This window comes from Thalassophryne amazonica, chromosome 10 (assembly GCF_902500255.1).
Source record: "Thalassophryne amazonica chromosome 10, fThaAma1.1, whole genome shotgun sequence".
Taxonomy (NCBI): domain Eukaryota; kingdom Metazoa; phylum Chordata; class Actinopteri; order Batrachoidiformes; family Batrachoididae; genus Thalassophryne; species Thalassophryne amazonica.
Genome location: NC_047112.1, coordinates 75,980,923 through 75,999,508, shown reverse-complemented (window position 1 = coordinate 75,999,508; position 18,586 = coordinate 75,980,923). Strand labels below are relative to the sequence as shown.

The window sequence follows — 18,586 nt, the reverse complement described above, 5'->3', positions numbered from 1 at the left end:
GAGGCACCAAGATGAGCTCAGACAAAACAAAAACATCTAAATTTGTCCCATTTTGATCTACTACATTTTGGATCAGATCTAATGGTGCATTTACACATAGGCAAGATGCATTACGAATGTCATATTTGCACCATTCTTGGCACATTCCTGACATTCTTAAATTGACTTAACGCATCTGAATAGGTTTCTTAATAGTGCGTGTGTTACGGTGGGGCGTAGGGACAGACTAAATTGAACCCCAATAGCAGGTCAGCAGGACAAGAAGGCAGATGATCAAGAACAGCAGTTTATTAATTCACAGAAGATATGAACTGAAGAATTGTCTTTTGGTGCAAGGTGAGTTCAGCTCAGGAGCCTGCATCATCAAAAGGGTGAGTTCAATACCAACAGAGTTCAAACTTAGCAGTTCATTCTTCCATGGAGGCAAGTGTCAACACAAACAGAATTGAACTTGAATCTTCTTCATTAATTGGAGTGTAAACTGAGAAGGCTGTTTTCAGAGGTGGAAATCAACTCAGGAATCTTCTTATCAAAAGTGACAAACAAACTGGAGAAGCTGCTTCAAAGTCAAACCTTAGAGTATGCACAACAAAAGAATGTCCTTTTCCTCTTAGGAGTGAAATAGAAACTCTACAACAAGTCTTTAACCAAAGTCTCTTCTTCTAGACCAAAAGTTCAAACCCAGAGAACAGAGTTAACTCAGAAAATCTTTTTCCAATCTCCAGAGTGCAAAACCAAAATCATACTCACTACCAAAACTGGTAAACAGGAAATACCCTGGAAATGAAGCCATCACACTATTAGACACCATAAACATACACTCAAACATACATAAACACAATGGACCCACAACTAAGGCCAAACAGGAGTCACTATATACGAGGTCTGTTAGAAAAGTATCCGACCTTATTATTTTTCTCAAAAACCATATGGATTTGAATCACGTGTGATTACATCAGACATGCTTGAACCCTCGTGGGCATGCGAGAGTTTTTTCACGCCTGTCGGTTACGTCATTCGCCTGTCGGCAGTCTTTGAGTGAGGAGTCGTCCACCCTCTCGTCGATTTTTTCATTGTTTAGGAATGGCTCAGAGACTGCTGCTTTGTTTGATCAAAATTTTTTCAAAACTGTAAGGCACAACTGAGTGGACACCATTCGATAAATTCAGCTGGTTTTTGGTAAAGATTTTAACGGCTGATGAGAGATTTTGGTCTGTAAGTGTCGCTTTAAGGACGGCCCACGGCGCCTAACGGCGATCTGCCCTTCGAGGCGGCAGCGTCTCACCGTTTCAAGTTGAAAACTTCCACATTTCAGGCTCTGTTGACCCAGTAAGTCGTCAGAGAACAGAGAACTTTCAGAAGAAGTCGGCATGAGGAGTTTACTTGGACATTCCATTGTTAATGGAAGAACATGCGGGCAGAGTCGCATGTCGGGCCGGACCCGACCGCGGGGGGTCACGACAGGAAAAACACCTCCGTTGGAAACCTTAATGGGCAAGTTGGAACATGCCCAAGCTGTTAAACAATTTCTCAGTTACTCACTTGTTGAAAGCCATCAAAAGCCGCCTGAATTTTACAAATGGTTTTCGACACGGAGGTGTTTTTCCTGTCGCGGCGCAGACAGATTCGTCGAGTTGTCACGGAAACGACTCGGCGAATTTGCGCGCACGTCTTTCATTAAAAAATGTCCTTAAACAGTGGAATGTCCGCATAAAGTCCTCATGCCGGCCTCTTCTGAATCTTCCCTGTTCTCTCACGACGTCCTGGGTGAATTAAGCCTTAAATTAGGATGTTTTCAGGTCGAAACAGGCTGACGACGGCGCCTGGAAGCGCTGCGCGACGTCCCGCTCCGTGGGAAGTCCTTACAGCGACAAAAACACCCCATAATCTCTCATCAGCCGTTAAACTTTTCACCGACAACCAGCTAAATTTCTCGAATAGTGTCCACTCGGATATTCCTCACAGGTCCAGAAAAATTTTTGATAAAGCAACGCGCGCCGCCTCGAGCAGCGTGTGAAACAAAGGAATTCAGCCGAGAGGGCTGGACCACATCTCACTCAAGGCCTGCCCACAGGGAAATGATGTCACCGACACGCGTGAAAAAACTCACGCATGCGCACGAGGGTTCAAGCATGATTGGTGTAATCGCACGTCATTCAAATCCATATAGTTAAAAAAAAATAAAAGTGTCAGTTTCTTATCTAATAGACCTCGTATAGCCAGCCTTAATTGTTGCAGGTGGACACTCAAGCAGGTGCACTAAATTACAGACTGATGATGTGTAAAGAATTTAAGAGAACACCGGATGGCAGTAACAGACATTACCTGAAACTGAAGATAATAAAAGGGAACACCAGATGGCAGCAGATAGCCAGACATTGCTAGAAACGGAAGGAAATAGACAAAGGCAGAGACTACTACTTGACAAGATAAAGGTGAAAAGACAAGATGTGATGACCTAACAAGGAGACAAGAGCTGAAAGAAGATATGAGTAGATACTCTGGGATTAAGTGTGAGGACATAAGGAGATGAGTGTAGAAATAAGAGTAGATAGGAGCTGGGGACAGATGTGAGAAAAGAGACAAAGAGGAGACAAGAGACTAAAACCCCAACACTGACAAAACCACAACAGTGTGTTCGTGCGTGATATTCGTGGAGCATGTTTTTGGCTGTCAAAAAATCCTCCACGAATGTCACGCACCACCCTCATTTCGCCTCATGTTGTGGAGGTCGCAACTGAGCATGTTGATCCGTCTTGATTAGTGGTGATCCTTAATAGAGCATGACAGCGTTCTTCTCTGACGTGCGCACAATTAAACCCTGCTGCACCGCATTCAGTTTCATTGCTGCAGTATACTGAAGAAGGACAATGATGCCAAGTCGGCTAAAAGCCTCATTCCAATGCTCCTCAGCGTGCTCCTGCAGGTGTTCCACCTGCTGCTGTGCCTGATGTTTGGGAAAATGAGCGAGACAAGAGCCGTGTGAAGCCAGACATCTGGCTCTCTCAGTCTCCTCTTTTCTGCACCACTCCATGACACAGAGCTCAACTAAGCATGCAATCACAAAGTTCTTCTGCTTCTGCTGCTTCTTCTGCTGGATTTTGAAGAGCAAACTGGAGCGATCTGAATTGTTCAGCAACTGACGGATGGATGAATATGGGTGTGTGTGGAGACAATTTGCCTCATTCACAATGTGACAGAACTTAACGATGCACTGTTAGGTGATAGCATGCAACAATGCGGAACATTATTCTTGACTGTGCATAATGTTCCTGATAATTCTCCAGCAACACATGCCATTAATCATAATGCATGGTAACAGGTTGCAGCAGTTCCTGAGGACACTTGACGCCTTTGCCCCGAATCATCACATTTGTGATCAGCGGCCAAGAATGTATACTTCGTGGCATTCATGACTTGTCGTCATTATGTGTAAACACAGCATAAGGCCTGTCTGCTGTGATTTTTTGCCATTTCTCTGGGCATGATCCAACACACAAATTGAACAGTCTACGTTCAACATCAGTGAAAATATGCTAAATATATTGGTGCCACAGTGCTTAGGACCTTAGGGGCTGGAGAAGGCCAAGGGGATGCCTATGCATCACCTGCATACAGCAGATAGATGGTTACTTTGATACGTGGGGTAGACTCAGATGAAGTATCCAGCGACTGTACCTCATCTCCACATTTCTCCTCCTACAGGAGTCAGTGTTGAAACTTGAGTCCTCCTCACTTCCAAACACTACGAGTTCCGTTCTTTTGAGTTCAGTCCTGCCTGTTGAGGATATTTGTTTATTAGTATCTCCTGATTCAAAGCGCAGCTTGAGTGTCACAGCAGAGGCTTCACTGTTGTCAAATAATTATGAGCTTAAAGTTTTCATTAAACACCACGTGATACTTTCGTGGCTGTTGGAGATAAACAACTTTGCAAAGAGCAGCAAACAAGCAAACAATTTACTGGTGCATGTGGATACATCTAGGTGCCTTTATGGGAAACCTCACACAGTCACTCAGTAGTCCTTTGTCGGTAATGGAGTGTAAACAGTCACACACTGTGCAATAAGATGACAGCGATGTATTCACGTGACAGCACATATAAACAGCATCGCTTTTGATTTGGTTTTTGGCAGAATTTTCATTTAAGACTGACATACCATGACCGATTGAGAAGTTTTGAGCCCGACCCAGATAAAGTAAGGCATGATTCTTCATCTTTTACATTTCGAGAAACTAAAATTTGTCAACACTGCACCCAGTTAGTTAAAACTTCACACATTCTCAAGAAATGTTGGTTACTCAGAATGCATAAGCTGGAGAACCATACCCTACTTTTTCTGAGTGAAGCTCAAAACTTCTCAATTGCCCATCACAAGACTGAACATTACACATGCAGTGTTGCTGTTAACCTCCGTGGATCTCATAGGGACAGAGCACTGTGTAAGTGCATTTGCCGAGTGTCCAAACCCACTTTGCTATTTACATGGTGTCAAATCTCAGCACAAAATAAGGTGCAGGGTACAAAGGGTTTACATATTTAATCACTGAATTAGTCTTGAATTACACCAGAATGTCAGCTTTTATTGCCTTTAAGAGACAAGTACCCCATCAGCTGGTGTGATGTTATTAACAGGAGATGGTGAACTTGGTTTTGTGGTTCTTTATGCAGTTTTAAAGCACACAAGTGGAAGCAGCAGTCATCCACCACTTGTCCCTGAGGTGAAGCACTAGAGAGTTTTCATCCTCCACTGACTACATTGTCTCCTACATTTCCCACCAGGCAGAGTTAGACCCCACCTGCATCATTATCATCAAATGGCCCACCTCATTTTGGGAGAAAGACAACCATCATAAAAATATGGTACCAGCCAGAGTTATTAAAGTTTAGCATTTTTCATTACGTTCTTGGCGGATGTAATGAAATCACTGACATTTATTTATTTTGTCTTTTAGCGGGATTACATCAAAACTACTTCATAGATTCTCACCAAATTTTCACCACAGATAGATACTGGGGCATGAAAAATTCCACTGAATTTTGGAGGTGATCTGGGTCCGGATTCTGGATCAAGATTTCACTTTATATAGGCTTTCAAGGATTTCTTCAAAACTACTTCATGGTTTCTCACCAAATTTGCACCACAGATAGATACACTCAACAAAAATATAAACGCAACACTTTTGGTTTTGCTCCCATTTTGTATGAGATGAACTCAAAGATCTAAAACTTTTTCCACATACACAATATCACCATTTCCCTCAAATATTGTTCAAAAACCTTCCTTGCAACATGGGGCCGTGCATTATCCTGCTGCAACATGAGGTGATGTTCTTGGATGTATGGCACACGGTATCTCTGTGCATTCAAAATGCCATCAATAAAATGCACCTGTGTACTTCATCCATAACAGACGCCTGCCCATACCATAACCCCACCGCCACCATGGGCCACTCGATCCACAACATTGACATCAGAAAACCGCTCACCCACACGACGCCACACACGCTGTCTGCCATCTGCCCTGAACATTGTGAACCGGGATTCATCCGTGAAGAGAACACCTCTCCAACGTGTCAAACGCCAGCGAATGTGAGCATTTGCCCACTCAAGTCGGTTACGACGACGAACTGGAGTCAGGTCGAGACCCTGATAAGGATGACGAGCATGCAGATGAGCTTCCCTGAAATGGTTTCTGACAGTTTGTGCAGAAATTCTTTGGTTATCCAAACCGATTGTTTCAGCAGCTGTCCGAGTGGCTGGTCTCAGACAATCTTGGAGGTGAACATGCTGGATGTGGAGGTCCTGGGCTGGTGTGGTTACACGTGGTCTGCGGTTGTGAGGCTGGTTGGATGTACTGCCAAATTCTCTGAAACGCCTTTGGAGACGGCTTATGGTAGAGAAATGAACATTCAATACATGAGCAACAGCTCTGGTTGACATTCCTGCTGTCAGCATGCCAATTGCACGCTCCCTCAAATCTTGCAACATCTGTGGCATTGTGCTGTGTGATAAAACTGCACCTTTCAGAGTGGCCTTTTATTGTGGACAGTCTAAGGCACACCTGTGCACTAATCATGGTGTCTAATCAGCATCTTGATATGGCACACCTGTGAGGTGGGATGGATTATCTCAGCAAAGGAGAAGTGCTCACTATCACAGATTTAGACTGGTTTGTGAATAATATTTGAGGGAAATGGTGATATTGTGTATGTGGAAAAAGTTTTAGATCTTTGCGTTCATCTCATACAAAATGGGAGCAAAACCAAAAGTGTTGCGTTTATATTTTTGTTGAGTGTATTAGGGCACGGAAGATTCCACTGAATTTTGGAGGTGATCTGGATTCGGATTGGCGGATGTCAGAAATCTCAGATTAATCATGTTAGTGTTCATTTTCATTTCACTTTTGAATTTTTCAATTCAGTCTCATTGTCATTGTAGTTTGATGCTCAAATACACAATCCCTGTATGTAAAAGCAGAGCGCATGAGTGTTGTGAACCCTTTGCCTTTGTCAGGCATATCTGAATATTGTGCTCGCTGTCTCTCTCTCACTCTATAATATATATATATAGTAGAAAAACTCCACATTCGAGTTTAGATCAGGTTGTTGTTGATACATACGGTGCATCTGCTCGCTTCCCTCTCAGGATATTGATGTACCAGCACTGCACTTAACAGCACTTTGGAAGACCAACATGTCTGTGGGTGCACAGATTGGCACACGCAGACTTGGCATTTTAGGATAGTGGGTGCTGACTGTGAAAATGACAAGAGCATTGGTTGGAAACTGGCGATGACATTTGTCCCGCAGAGTGTGCTGTTTTGCAGTGTGTGGAAGACAGAGCACAGTAAGATGATTACACTGCTTCCCTTCTTCTCTTTCTCCTCACAGAGGATGACACCGGGGCTGTGATTGTGCAGACAGCTCCTGGTAAAGTGGTGACGCACCGCGGTGGCTCCATCACTCTACCCTGCAGATTCCACCATGAGCCAGAGACCATTGACCCTGTCCCAATCCGGATTAAGTGGACCAAGGTGACTGATGCTCTGCAGTTTCAGGATGTCTTTGTGGCACTTGGACGGTAATTATGGATTAATCAGTGTTGACTTCAGTTCTAGGGGACATCCCACTTTGGGAACTGAGTTAATTTTACTGCACACTTTTGTTTCTCAGAATGTATTTATAAATCACTCTTCCATGAAATTAATATCTTGTTAATGATGAATATATTGGTCTTTCTTTTGGTCCTCACTATAAAAGAAGCTATTTCATAGAGTATAGATTTTCTTCAACTGAAGGTTTGTAAATTTTAGAAACAAATTCTCTGAAATATTTTCAGACGGCAGCGAGCGTTCGGCTCGTACCGGGGCCGTGTTTTTTTGGAGCAAGCAGGACCGGGTGATGCCTCAGTGATCATCCAAAATGTCACACTGGAGGACTACGGACGCTATGAATGTGAGGTCACTAATGACATGGAAGATGACACGGGATTTGTCAACCTTGACTTGGAAGGTGGGGATTTAAAAGCAGCTGGAAGCTATTTTATTTTGTTGAGTTTCCAGTCTAATATTTGATTGAACGTCATCATATATTAATGTATTGTGCTACACGTTACTGTTTGTGTCCAAATACAGGAGTGGTATTTCCCTACTACCCTCGTGAGGGGCGATATAAACTAAACTACCACCAGGCTGAGGACATCTGCAAACAGCAGGATGCTATTCTGGCCTCTCACTCTCAGCTTCATAAGGTGAGGTCACGTCAACTCTATGGTCCAGTCATGGAGATTCAAGAATGTTTAATGTAGATGAGAGGAGGATAAAACTCACACATCACCAGTAGGAATTTTATTAGTTTTCTGGCTGCTCCTGCCTATATGTTGAAGTGTCCTTGAGCATGGAGGGCAATGAACCCTAAATTGTTCCCCGTGTGTGGGTTCAGAGCGCTTCTTGGCAACAGTGTGTGTAGAATTGTGGACCATGTTCATGTTAACCATCACAAAAGTCAGACAATTCTACATCTGTGCATGTAGAAACTAAAGCCCTGGTCACACCCATGGAAATATAGACCTGGAATGGACGTGCGTGCCTCAATCTATTAACGTCACTCAGGACAGGAAGGCACCATTACTAAGGGTGGAGATGTGCAGATCATCAATAATAAACTGACCGCTTTTTTTGCACTAGTGTCACTATTTCTTAACAGATTTTAATAAATGTAGGCTTGTTTTAAAGCCCTTTCCAATCAACCTATGCATGTGTGGGTGAAAAAAAAACTTTTATGTAAAATGCAGAAATTTGGGGAAATTATAACAAACGGTGCTGCTTTTCTTGCTCTATTGTCACTATTTATTAACAGATTTTAATAAAAGTAAGTTTTTTTTGTTTTAAAGCCCTTTAATTGCTCTTTCTAATGAACCCATACATGCCTAGGTGGAAAAAAAATGTTTTATGTAAAGTGTGGAAATTAGGGGAAAATATGCCATTCTGTTCATTTACTGTGATGTTTTTTTTTTCCTGTCATCATAATTCTCGATGGATTTTTATAAATGAGGCCTTATAAGTTGTATTCAAGCTGATTAAAAGCTCTAATGAACCCATACGTGCCTGGATAAACAATCCTTATGTATTAAAATATAAATCTGAAGTATGCCTTGCCATTGTGCTCATTTACCTTGCTGCTTTTTCCACTGTAATAATATTGCTAGTCTTTTAATGACAACATATATGATTTTTACTAACATTTTATTACAAGTAGATATAAAGCCATTCAGAATTTATGACTTTTGACGCTCAGTCAGGGTAAAAAGTACCTCCTCCATCCCCCCAACCACACTGTTAAAATTTAAATGCCGCCTGTGACCACCATGTACATATGATATTAAACAACAACTGCAAGTATATATACATAAATATATTTAAACATTTTTGTTTCCGTATTTGTATGCATGTGAACGCAGCTTAATGAAAAGAACTTATGGCATTGAGTTATAGTCTCAGTATATCGATATTAAATTGCGACATAACGACTGTAAAATAGACATTTATTTTACATAATTACATTAAGGCTATTGTGCAGTTCATTTTAGTATTTGAGAATTTGTTTTTGTACACTCAACAAAAATATAAATTCAACACTTTTGGTTTTGCTCCCATTTTGTATGAGATGAACTCAAAGATCTAAAACTTTTTCCACATACACAATATCACCATTTCCCTCAAATATTGTTCACAAACCAGTCTAAATCTGTGATAGTGAGCACTTCTCCTTTGCTGAGATAATCCATCCCACCTCACAGGTGTGCCATATCAAGATGCTGATTAGACACCATGATTAGTGCACAGGTGTGCCTTAGACTGTCCACAATAAAAGGCCACTAGGTGCAGTTTTGTTTTATTGGGGGGGGGGGGATACCAGTCAGTATCTGGTGTGACCACCATTTGCCTCATGCAGTGCAACACATCTCCTTCGCATAGAGTTGTTCAGGTTGTCAATTGTGGCCTGTGGAATGTTGGTCCACTCCTCTTCAATGGCTGTGCGAAGTTGCTGGATATTGGCAGGAACTGGTACACGCTGTCGTATACGCCAGTCCAGAGCATCCCAAACATGCTCAATGGGTGACATGTCCGGTGAGTATGCCGGCCATGCAAGAACTGGGACATTTTCAGCTTCCAAGAATTGTGTACAGATCCTTGCAACATGGGGCCGTGCATTATCCTGCTGCAGCATGAGGTGATGTTCTTGGATGTATGGCACAACAATGGGCCTCAGGATCTCGTCACGGTATCTCTGTGCATTCAAAATGCCATCAATAAAATGCACCTGTGTTCTTCGTCCATAACAGACGCCTGCCCATACCATAACCCCACCACCACCATGGGCCACTCGATCCACAACATTGACATCAGAAAACGGCTCACCCACACGATGCCACACACGCTGTCTGCCATCTGCCCTGGACAGTGTGAACCGGGATTCATCCGTGAAGAGAACACCTCTCCAACGTGCCAAACGCCAGCGAATGTGAGCATTTGCCCACTCAAGTCGGTTACGACGACGAACTGGAGTCAGGTCGAGACCCCGATGAGGACGACGAGCATGCAGATGAGCTTCCCTGAGACGGTTTCTGACAGTTTGTGCAGAAATTCTTTGGTTATGCAAACTGATTGTTTCAGCAGCTGTCCGAGTGGCTGGTCTCAGACGATCTTGGAGGTGAACATGCTGGATGTGGAGGTCCTGGGCTGGTGTGGTTACACGTGGTCTGCGGTTGTGAGGCTGGTTGGATGTACTGCCAAATTCTCTGAAACGCCTTTGGAGGCAGCTTATGGTAGAGAAATGAACATTCAATACACAAGCAACAGCTCTGGTTGACATTCCTGCTGTCAGCATGCCAATTGCACGCTCCCTCAAATCTTGGGACATCTGTGGCATTGTGCTGTGTGATAAAACTGCACCTTTCAGAGTGGCCTTTTATTGTGGGCAGTCTAAGGCACACCTGTGCACTAATCATGGTGTCTAATCAGCATCTTGATATGGCACACCTGTGAGGTGGGATGGATTATCTCAGCAAAGGAGAAGTGCTCACTATCACAGATTTAGACTGGTTTGTGAACAATATTTGAGGGAAATGGTGATATTGTGTATGTGGAAAAAGTTTTAGTTCTTTTAGTTCATCTCATACAAAATGGGAGCAAAACCAAAAGTGTTGCGTTTATATTTTTGTTGAGTGTAGTTGGTGCAGTTGATGGTGAAGCACTGGCTGCCTTTTTTCCCCTCATTTCGCTTTTGTTCAACAGTGTGCCTTAACTGGCTCAAGGCACTCTCTTCACCCTTACTAATGGCTGCCGTGCGGCACGCCGCTAGTCACGTGACGTCCATTCCAGGTCTCTATTTCCATGGTCACACTGAATAATGAACAATGAATAATAAGTCATGTAGCGTGTTTGTTTTTGGCACGAATGGAGTTATTCAACAAACGTGGGAGAATAGTGGCGCATAGAGGCCCTCAGAGGCAGATTTCTTACTGTTCTTTAGTCCTTCCTTCCTTCCTACTGTTCACCTTCTTGTCTAGCTCACCATATGCCCCTCCTTGTACTCCTGTCTACTTTCGTCATATCTCTGACAATCCAAATTCTTTTTGCCAACTGCTTTCTCCATATGCTTTCCTGGATATCTTTGCTCAAGCACCAAGTCTCTTTGTCTTCCTTCCACTGTCCAGGTGTAACACCCAGTACCTTCTTAGCTGTCTCCCTCACCACATCTGCAGTACTTTTCCAGTTGTTCAAAACTGCTTCCCTCCACCCAGTGTCTCTCTCACCTGCTAACTGAATTTCACACAACAGTCTTCTTCCTTCAGCTTCCACCATCTGATCCTTTGTTGAGCTCTCACTCTCTTCTTCACCTATAAACGTCATCCTACAAACCATCATCCTATGCTGTCTAGCTACACTCTCTCCCGCCACCACCTTACAGTCTTAAATTTCTTTTAGCTTGCATCTCCTATAAAGAATGTAGTCCACCTGTGTGCACCTTCCTCCACTCTTATGTCACCCTGTGCTCCTCCCTTTTCCTAATGTAGGTATTCACCACAGCCATTTCCATCTTTATTGCAAAATCAACTACCATCTGTCCTTGCACATTCCTGTCCTTGATACCATATCTGCTCATTACTTTCTCATCACCTCTGTTCCCTTCACCAACATGCCCATTGAAGACCGCTCCTATCACCACTCTTTCATGCTTGAGTTCACTCTCCACCACCTCATTTAACTCACTCCAGAAATCTACTTTCTCCTTTGTCTCACAACCTACCTGTGGGGCTTATGCACTGATGATATTCATCATCACACCTTCAGTTTCCAACTTCACACTCCTCACCATTTCAGACACTCGCTTAATCTCCAACAGACTCTTTACATACTCTTCTTTTAAAATGACCCCAATACCATTTCTCTTCCTATCCTCACCATGATACAATGAATTGAACCCTCCACTTATGCTCCTGCTCTTACTTCCCTTCCACTTGGACTCTTGCACAGACAACATGTCTGCCTTTCTCCTCCTCATCATATCAGCCAGCTCTCTCCCTTTACCAGTCATACTGCCAACATTCAAAGTCCTGAGTCTCACTTCCACCCTTCTAGTTTTCTTCTTCTCCTGCTGTCTGTGGACATGTTCTCCTCCTCTTTTTCCCCAGCAGTAGCCCAGTTTCCGCCAGCACCCTGTTGGCAACAGCACTGGTGGCTGTTGTTGTTAACCCAGGCCTTGACCGATCCGGAATGGAAATTCAGTTTGTACTGTGCATGTTTTTTTGGCTTGTGTTTTGCCAGATGCCCTTACTGATGCAACCTTACTCATTTATCCGGGGTTTGGACCAGCACTCAGCCTGTATTGGCTGCACACCCCATGTGGTGAGATTTGACAAACTTTAAGGTTAACGCCCTGCCTCCTTCTACCCTCCTCATTTATCTGGGCTTGGGACTGACACTCAGAGTGTACTGGCTTCACAGCCCATGTGGCTGAGTTCTACTACTTTAAATAGACTAAATTTATATGCTGTTTACATAATTCAATATTTTTCTCTCAATAATGGCTTTAATCCAGGAGGATTCCTCCTTCCACAGGCTTGGCTGGAAGGCCTAGATTGGTGTAATGCCGGATGGCTGGAGGATGGATCAGTCCAGTACCCCATCTCTCATCCCAGAGACCAGTGTGGCCGTAAGGACAACCCCGCTGGTGTTCGTAACTATGGCTACAGGCACAAGGAGGACGAGCGCTATGATGCATTCTGCTTCACTTCAAAGCTCTATGGTGAGAAAAAGAGCCATGGATGTGTGCAAGGGAATGAGCGTGAAGATTAGAAACAGTTTCTGCATAATCACAGTGCTAAGTATCAATATTCAAACCAATGTCCAGTATGTGGTTAAAGAGAACAGAATCGTATCGTGCAGAAATGTTTCTGAACTCTGAGATTTCACAGGCTTTAGGCCATTGGATTTAGATCAGGCTGCATTGATGCCGCCGTGGAAGGACCGTGGTCTCCTCAGGGTAGCCAAAACTCCCCTTTTATCTCCTGATTCTTTGATTTACATTGAATTCCCGCTGCCAATGTCTCCATCACACAGGCCACCTCCAGATTGCTGAGCTCAAATTAACTTGGGGGAAACAGCAGGCAGATTTATATGGCCAGGACTAATTAGGACCATAGTTTCAGACTATAATTACCCAAGGATCACTGCCCATGTTCTGTCCTCTAAGGAGGGCTCCTTGGAAGATTGAACAATCAAAGAAAATGACTAACTATTCTGTGAAACTGTAACTATACATGATCAACAAGTTCAAGCTGATTTTTTTTTTCCAGAAAAGCACAAAGTTGACGGCGCTTCCAAGGGATGAGAATAAGAAGAGATCAGGATCAAAGATTTGTGACAAATATAAAGAAATCAGCATTCAGCATCAAAGATTAGTGATCAAAATCAAAGGTTAATGATCAAGATCAAAGCTAAACAATAAGTGTAAAACGTCAGGAAGATTACAGATCAATAAAAAGAAACAAAGGTAAGTGATCAAGACGGAGGTGTATGTTGAGGATTCTCTGGATCTGGTGCACAAAAAAGTATTCTCAGACAGGACTGGCCCACGTCGCCCATTTGGTTTGGATTTTAAAGGGGATTGTGGGACCTTGGTGGAGGTACAGTAGTGTTCAGAATAATAGTAGTGCTATGTGACCAAAAAGATTAATCCAGGTTTTGAGTATATTTCTTATTGTTACATGAGAAACAAGGTACCAGTAGATTCAGTAGATTCTCACAAATCCAACAAGACCAAGCATTCATGATATGCACACTCTTAAGGCTATGAAATTGGGCTATTAGTAAAAAAAGTAGAAAAGGGGGTGTTCACAATAATAGTAGTGTGGCATTCAGTCAGTGAGTTCGTCAATTTTGTGGAACAAACAGGTGTGAATCAGGTGTCCCCTGTGTGAGGATGAAGCCAGCACCTGTTAAACATGCTTTTCTCTTTGAAAGCCTGAGGAAAATGGGATGTTCAAGACATTGTTCAGAAGAACAGCGTAGTTTGATTAAAAAGTTGATTGGAGAGGGGAAAACTTATACGCAGGTGAAAAAAATTATAGGCTTTTCATCTACAATGATCTCCAATGCTTTAAAATGGACAAAACAAACAAACCAAAAACAAACCAGAGACAGAAAACAACCATCAAAATGGATAGAAGAATAACCAGAACGGTAAAGGCTCACCCATTGATCAGCTCCAGGATGATCAAAGACAGTCTGGAGTTATCTGTAAGTGCTGTGACAGTTAGAAGACGCCTGTGTGAACTAATTTATGTGCAAGAATCCCCCGCAAAGTCCCTCTGTTAAATAAAAGACATGTGCAGAAGAGGTTACAATTTGCCAAAGAACACATCAACTGGCCTAAAGAGAAATGGAGGAATATTTTGTGGACTGATGAGAGTAAAACTGTTCTTTTTGGGTCCAAGGGCCGCAGACAGTTTGTGAGACGACCCCCAAACTCGAATTCAAGCCACAGTTCACAGTGAAGACAGTGAAGCATGGTGGTGCAAGCATCATGATATGGGCATGTTTCTCCTACTATGGTGTTGGGCCTATATATCGCATACCAGGTATCATGGATCAGTTTGGATGTGTCAAAATACTTGAAGAGGTCATGTTGCCTTATGCTGAAGAGGACATGCCCTTGAAATGGGAGTTTCAACAAGACAATGACCCCAAGCACACTAGTAAATGAGCAAAATCGTGGTTCCAAACCTACAAAATTAATGCCTCGCAGATGTGAAGAAATCATAAAAAACTGTGGTTATACAACTAAATACTAGTTTAGTGATTCACAGGATTGCTAAAAAAGCAGTTTGAACATAATAGTTTTGAGTTTGTAGCGTCAACAGCAGATGCTACTATTATTGTGAACACCCCCTTTTCTACTTTTTTTTACTAATAGCCCAATTTCATAGCCTTAAGAGTGTGCATATCATGAATGCTTGGTCTTGTTGGATTTATGAGACTCTACTGAATCTACTGGTACCTTGTTTCCCATGTAACAATAAGAAATATACTCCAAACCTGGATTAATCTTTAGAGTCGCATAGCACTACTATTATTCTGAACACTACTGTATGTATCTGACTGCCCTTCCAGTTAACCATCTTGGTAAAATCTGCAATTAAAAAAGAAGTGTTGCTAATGCTTCTCCTTGGGTTGTATGGTACGGATGGAAAAACAGCTTCCCTGGTGTGTTAATTTATTGTGTGCAGTCTGTTGTAGGCAGGAGGTTTCAGGAGTGTGTCTGACCGATGCTGTTGCAGGCCAGCTGGAAGATATTTACTGAGTCTTATCTGGGGAGCTGTAAGCTAATTTTCCTCTTGTCTAATAGCCACCACTCACACAAACAAGCGCAGAATCATTGAGCCAAGTGCAAGACTGAGGCTGTGGGTGTGATTTTCATTAAAACAGTTGTTGCTCTTTAACCCACCTGCTTTTTACAATCCTTGACATTTGGTTAAATTGTGAATTGTTACAAATCAAACAAAGAGACCAGGCAGAGGTGAGAGGAAAGCAAAAGTTGAGGAGTTTTTGAAGTACTTCAGTTACCTTTTGAAGTTGCGCAGCAGCCCAGTTGGTTGTTGGAGTGAATTCATATTCTGCATGCAGGCAGGAAACCCGACAGCCTCTATCCCCAGGGCTCGTCTCAGGGACTCTCTCCTCTTTCTCTCCTGTACAATGCACATTTTCTCTTTGTCATTATTTCTCGTGTTCTTACAGCAGAGCTGTTTGGTTCTCTTCTCCATCCCCTTCAGGCAAAGTGTACTTCCTCAAACGATTCAAGAAGGTGAACTACGCGGAGGCGGTGAAGGCGTGTGTTCGCAATGGATCGTCGGTGGCCAAAGTGGGTCAGCTTTACGCCGCGTGGAAGTTCCAGCTGCTGGACCGTTGTGAAGCCGGCTGGCTGGAGGACGGCAGCATCCGCTATCCCATAGTCAACCCGCGGTCCCGCTGTGGAGGATCCCAACCAGGCGTACGACACCTGGGCTTCCCCGATAAAAAATTCCGCCTCTACGGGGTTTATTGCTTCAGCAAGACCAAGGATGATGGTACAGGAAAAACGACAGGGCTCCCCGCTGAGATGCTGAAGGGGAGTCACAGCAGCGACAACATCTCCACGAATGCAACCAGGGTGATTTAAAATGCACAAAGTGAGAGGAAATCTAGATTTGACTGCTACAACTGTTGCCTGGCAGCCAAGCCTCCTTCATTGCTTTTAAAGTCAAACACTCGCTGACAAAATGTTCCATAGAGCACAAACAAGACTGTGTAAAATGACAGTTGATGTCTTTATTGGAGTGATTTTCCTTCATGCTCCAGTCTGTCCATCATCTTATGAGGCATTAGCACATCTGTCGCTGTAAAGGTTTAAGCTAAGGCTCAGATGCGTCAGATTAGCTGTCTGCCATGTGAACCCTTATTCACTTGTGTCTGCGCAGTGGTGGGTGCAGTTAACCTAAACATTAGCTTCCATAACTGCTAATCTGCTAACTTGAAAGTTAATTTTGATAAAGCTAAACTGATCAACCAATAAAATATTTCGCTGAAGCTACTGATGCTAACTGCTAACTGTCATTATGTGAATTTAGCTTTGGTTTAATTATTTTTGGCTCTAAAACCCTGAAAAACAGAGCTAAAGAACTGAAATTTTAATATGTTGCAGTTGCAAACGTAGGTTTTCAAAAAGAATGTGTGCTGATCAGATATCAGATGCTGATTAAAATGTACATAATAATGTACATAAATAATTAAATGAACAAATGAAATTAAACAGAAGTTTACATTCGACATAGTTTATTCAGAGAACACAACAACAACAGAAATATTAATAAATAAGAAACATGGAAAAATTATTTTCATAATTATTAAAGTGCAATTGTGGTCCTAATACACATTATTTTGGCAGAAATATTATCCCTGAAGCGCCAGTGTTTGGTCTGCTGAGGCAAAAGCGCATGAAGTCAGAGAGATAGACTCACTGTGCTAAAACAGTCGATACCCATAAGATACCCATTTTATTTTTTTAAAAGGGGTTTTCCACCTTAGTTCTTTAAATTAATATATATATATATATATATATATATATATATATATATATATATATATATATATATATATATATATATATATATATATATATATATATATTCATTCAATTCACATGAAAAGCAGCAGGTGGTTGAGGAGTTTGGAGAGCAGGTGTACCGGTGTCGCCAACCAAATGGTCCCCCTAAAAATCAGTTCCCCTACCTTCACTGTGCACGCATAATTATAGAGCGTCAGCAGCAGTTCACTGATTATCGTCTCGTTTCTGCTTGAAACTGACTTTAGAATGATTATTAGATGAGATAGATGAGTCAGACTCAGATGTGCTGCTGTGGCGGTCTGATTGCCCCCCATCTTTGAAATAATGCTGAATTGATCTGGAAATGATTGTTGTGTAAAAGCTTCAGATATCTGTCACTGAGAGAGATGATGATTGGAGTGCAGTTTGAAGCAGAAACGAGGTGATAATCGGTGAATTGCTGCTGACGCTCCGAAATGATGCATGCGCAGTGAAGGCAGGGGGACTGATTTTTAGGGGGAGCCGTTTGGTTAGCAACACCGGGCCTGTGCCGTGCTGTGACAAGCTGGTGCCTTAGAGCAGGCCTCTGCCCACCTGAGCCGTACTGTCCGTGTGGATGGTATGACCCTGGTATGTCTGAATGATGTAGGTGCATTGGAGATGAGACAGCCTGCTGCAGAGCAGCACACTGCTATGGACGAAATGTGGTGCCCTGTGGATTAAATGTGGGGGTCAGCAGGTGTGATGTTAGGGATGATCTTTATGTGCGTAAGTCACGTTATGTGTGTCCGGATCTAACCTCAACACACACAACAACAATAATAAAAGTTGATTGGAAATATAAAGCACTTACCAATGTTTTTCCGTCATGCTTTTTCCCATTTCAGAGGAAAGCATGGGTCCTTCCAAAAATCGATCCTCAGAAGAATGCATGTTCCAAATGTAGATGCATTTTGTGGCTTTACCACGTTCGGGGCAATGCTGACATTTTGCCTATCATCTCTCTCATTTGAGCACCCAGCCACAACGCACCTACGACGAGGCATCAGAGGTGCTGTGTCTGTGCTTTCAAGTGAAGGGAAGACTTCCTGGAGTGACATCACATGTGCCTCAGTGTTTCAACGAGAAGTTGGAAGGCGGAATTCAGTCAGTTGTACTTGAATGCATTTACTCCGGGCTGAGCTCCTGCAGGCGATGCTTGTTGCCCAGTGGAAGCTAATCGGTCTGTTACTGGTTTTCAAAGTTAGCTGCAAAACTATGAAAAAGTTAACTTCACTAATTAGCTGAAAGCTGATTAGCTGAAGTGAGCCCACCACTGTTTGTGCACGCTCACGTGTTGCCATGGTGATGTTGTTATTAGCCAGTGTGAGGATACGATGCGTCGTCTCTCCTGTCATTTTACTGGTTATAATGGTTATATTGTGGTTGTCATTTCTGGTTA

At 42.8% G+C, this 18,586-nt stretch overlaps 1 protein-coding gene across 2 annotated transcripts in view; it reads left to right on the top strand.

The window, feature by feature from the left end:
- Nucleotides 1–16,512, top strand: part of hapln4 (hyaluronan and proteoglycan link protein 4) — a 43,238-nt gene extending 26,726 nt beyond the window's left edge. For both annotated transcript variants that reach the window (XM_034180296.1, XM_034180295.1), the window contains 5 exons: nucleotides 6,892–7,081; nucleotides 7,340–7,512; nucleotides 7,635–7,750; nucleotides 12,624–12,810; nucleotides 15,836–16,512. In XM_034180296.1, the coding sequence (XP_034036187.1) occupies nucleotides 6,892–7,081; nucleotides 7,340–7,512; nucleotides 7,635–7,750; nucleotides 12,624–12,810; nucleotides 15,836–16,221 (1,052 nt within the window). In that variant the 3' untranslated portion in view covers nucleotides 16,222–16,512. The remainder of the gene's footprint in view (nucleotides 1–6,891; nucleotides 7,082–7,339; nucleotides 7,513–7,634; nucleotides 7,751–12,623; nucleotides 12,811–15,835) is intronic.
- The last annotated feature ends 2,074 nt before the right edge of the window (nucleotides 16,513–18,586 follow it).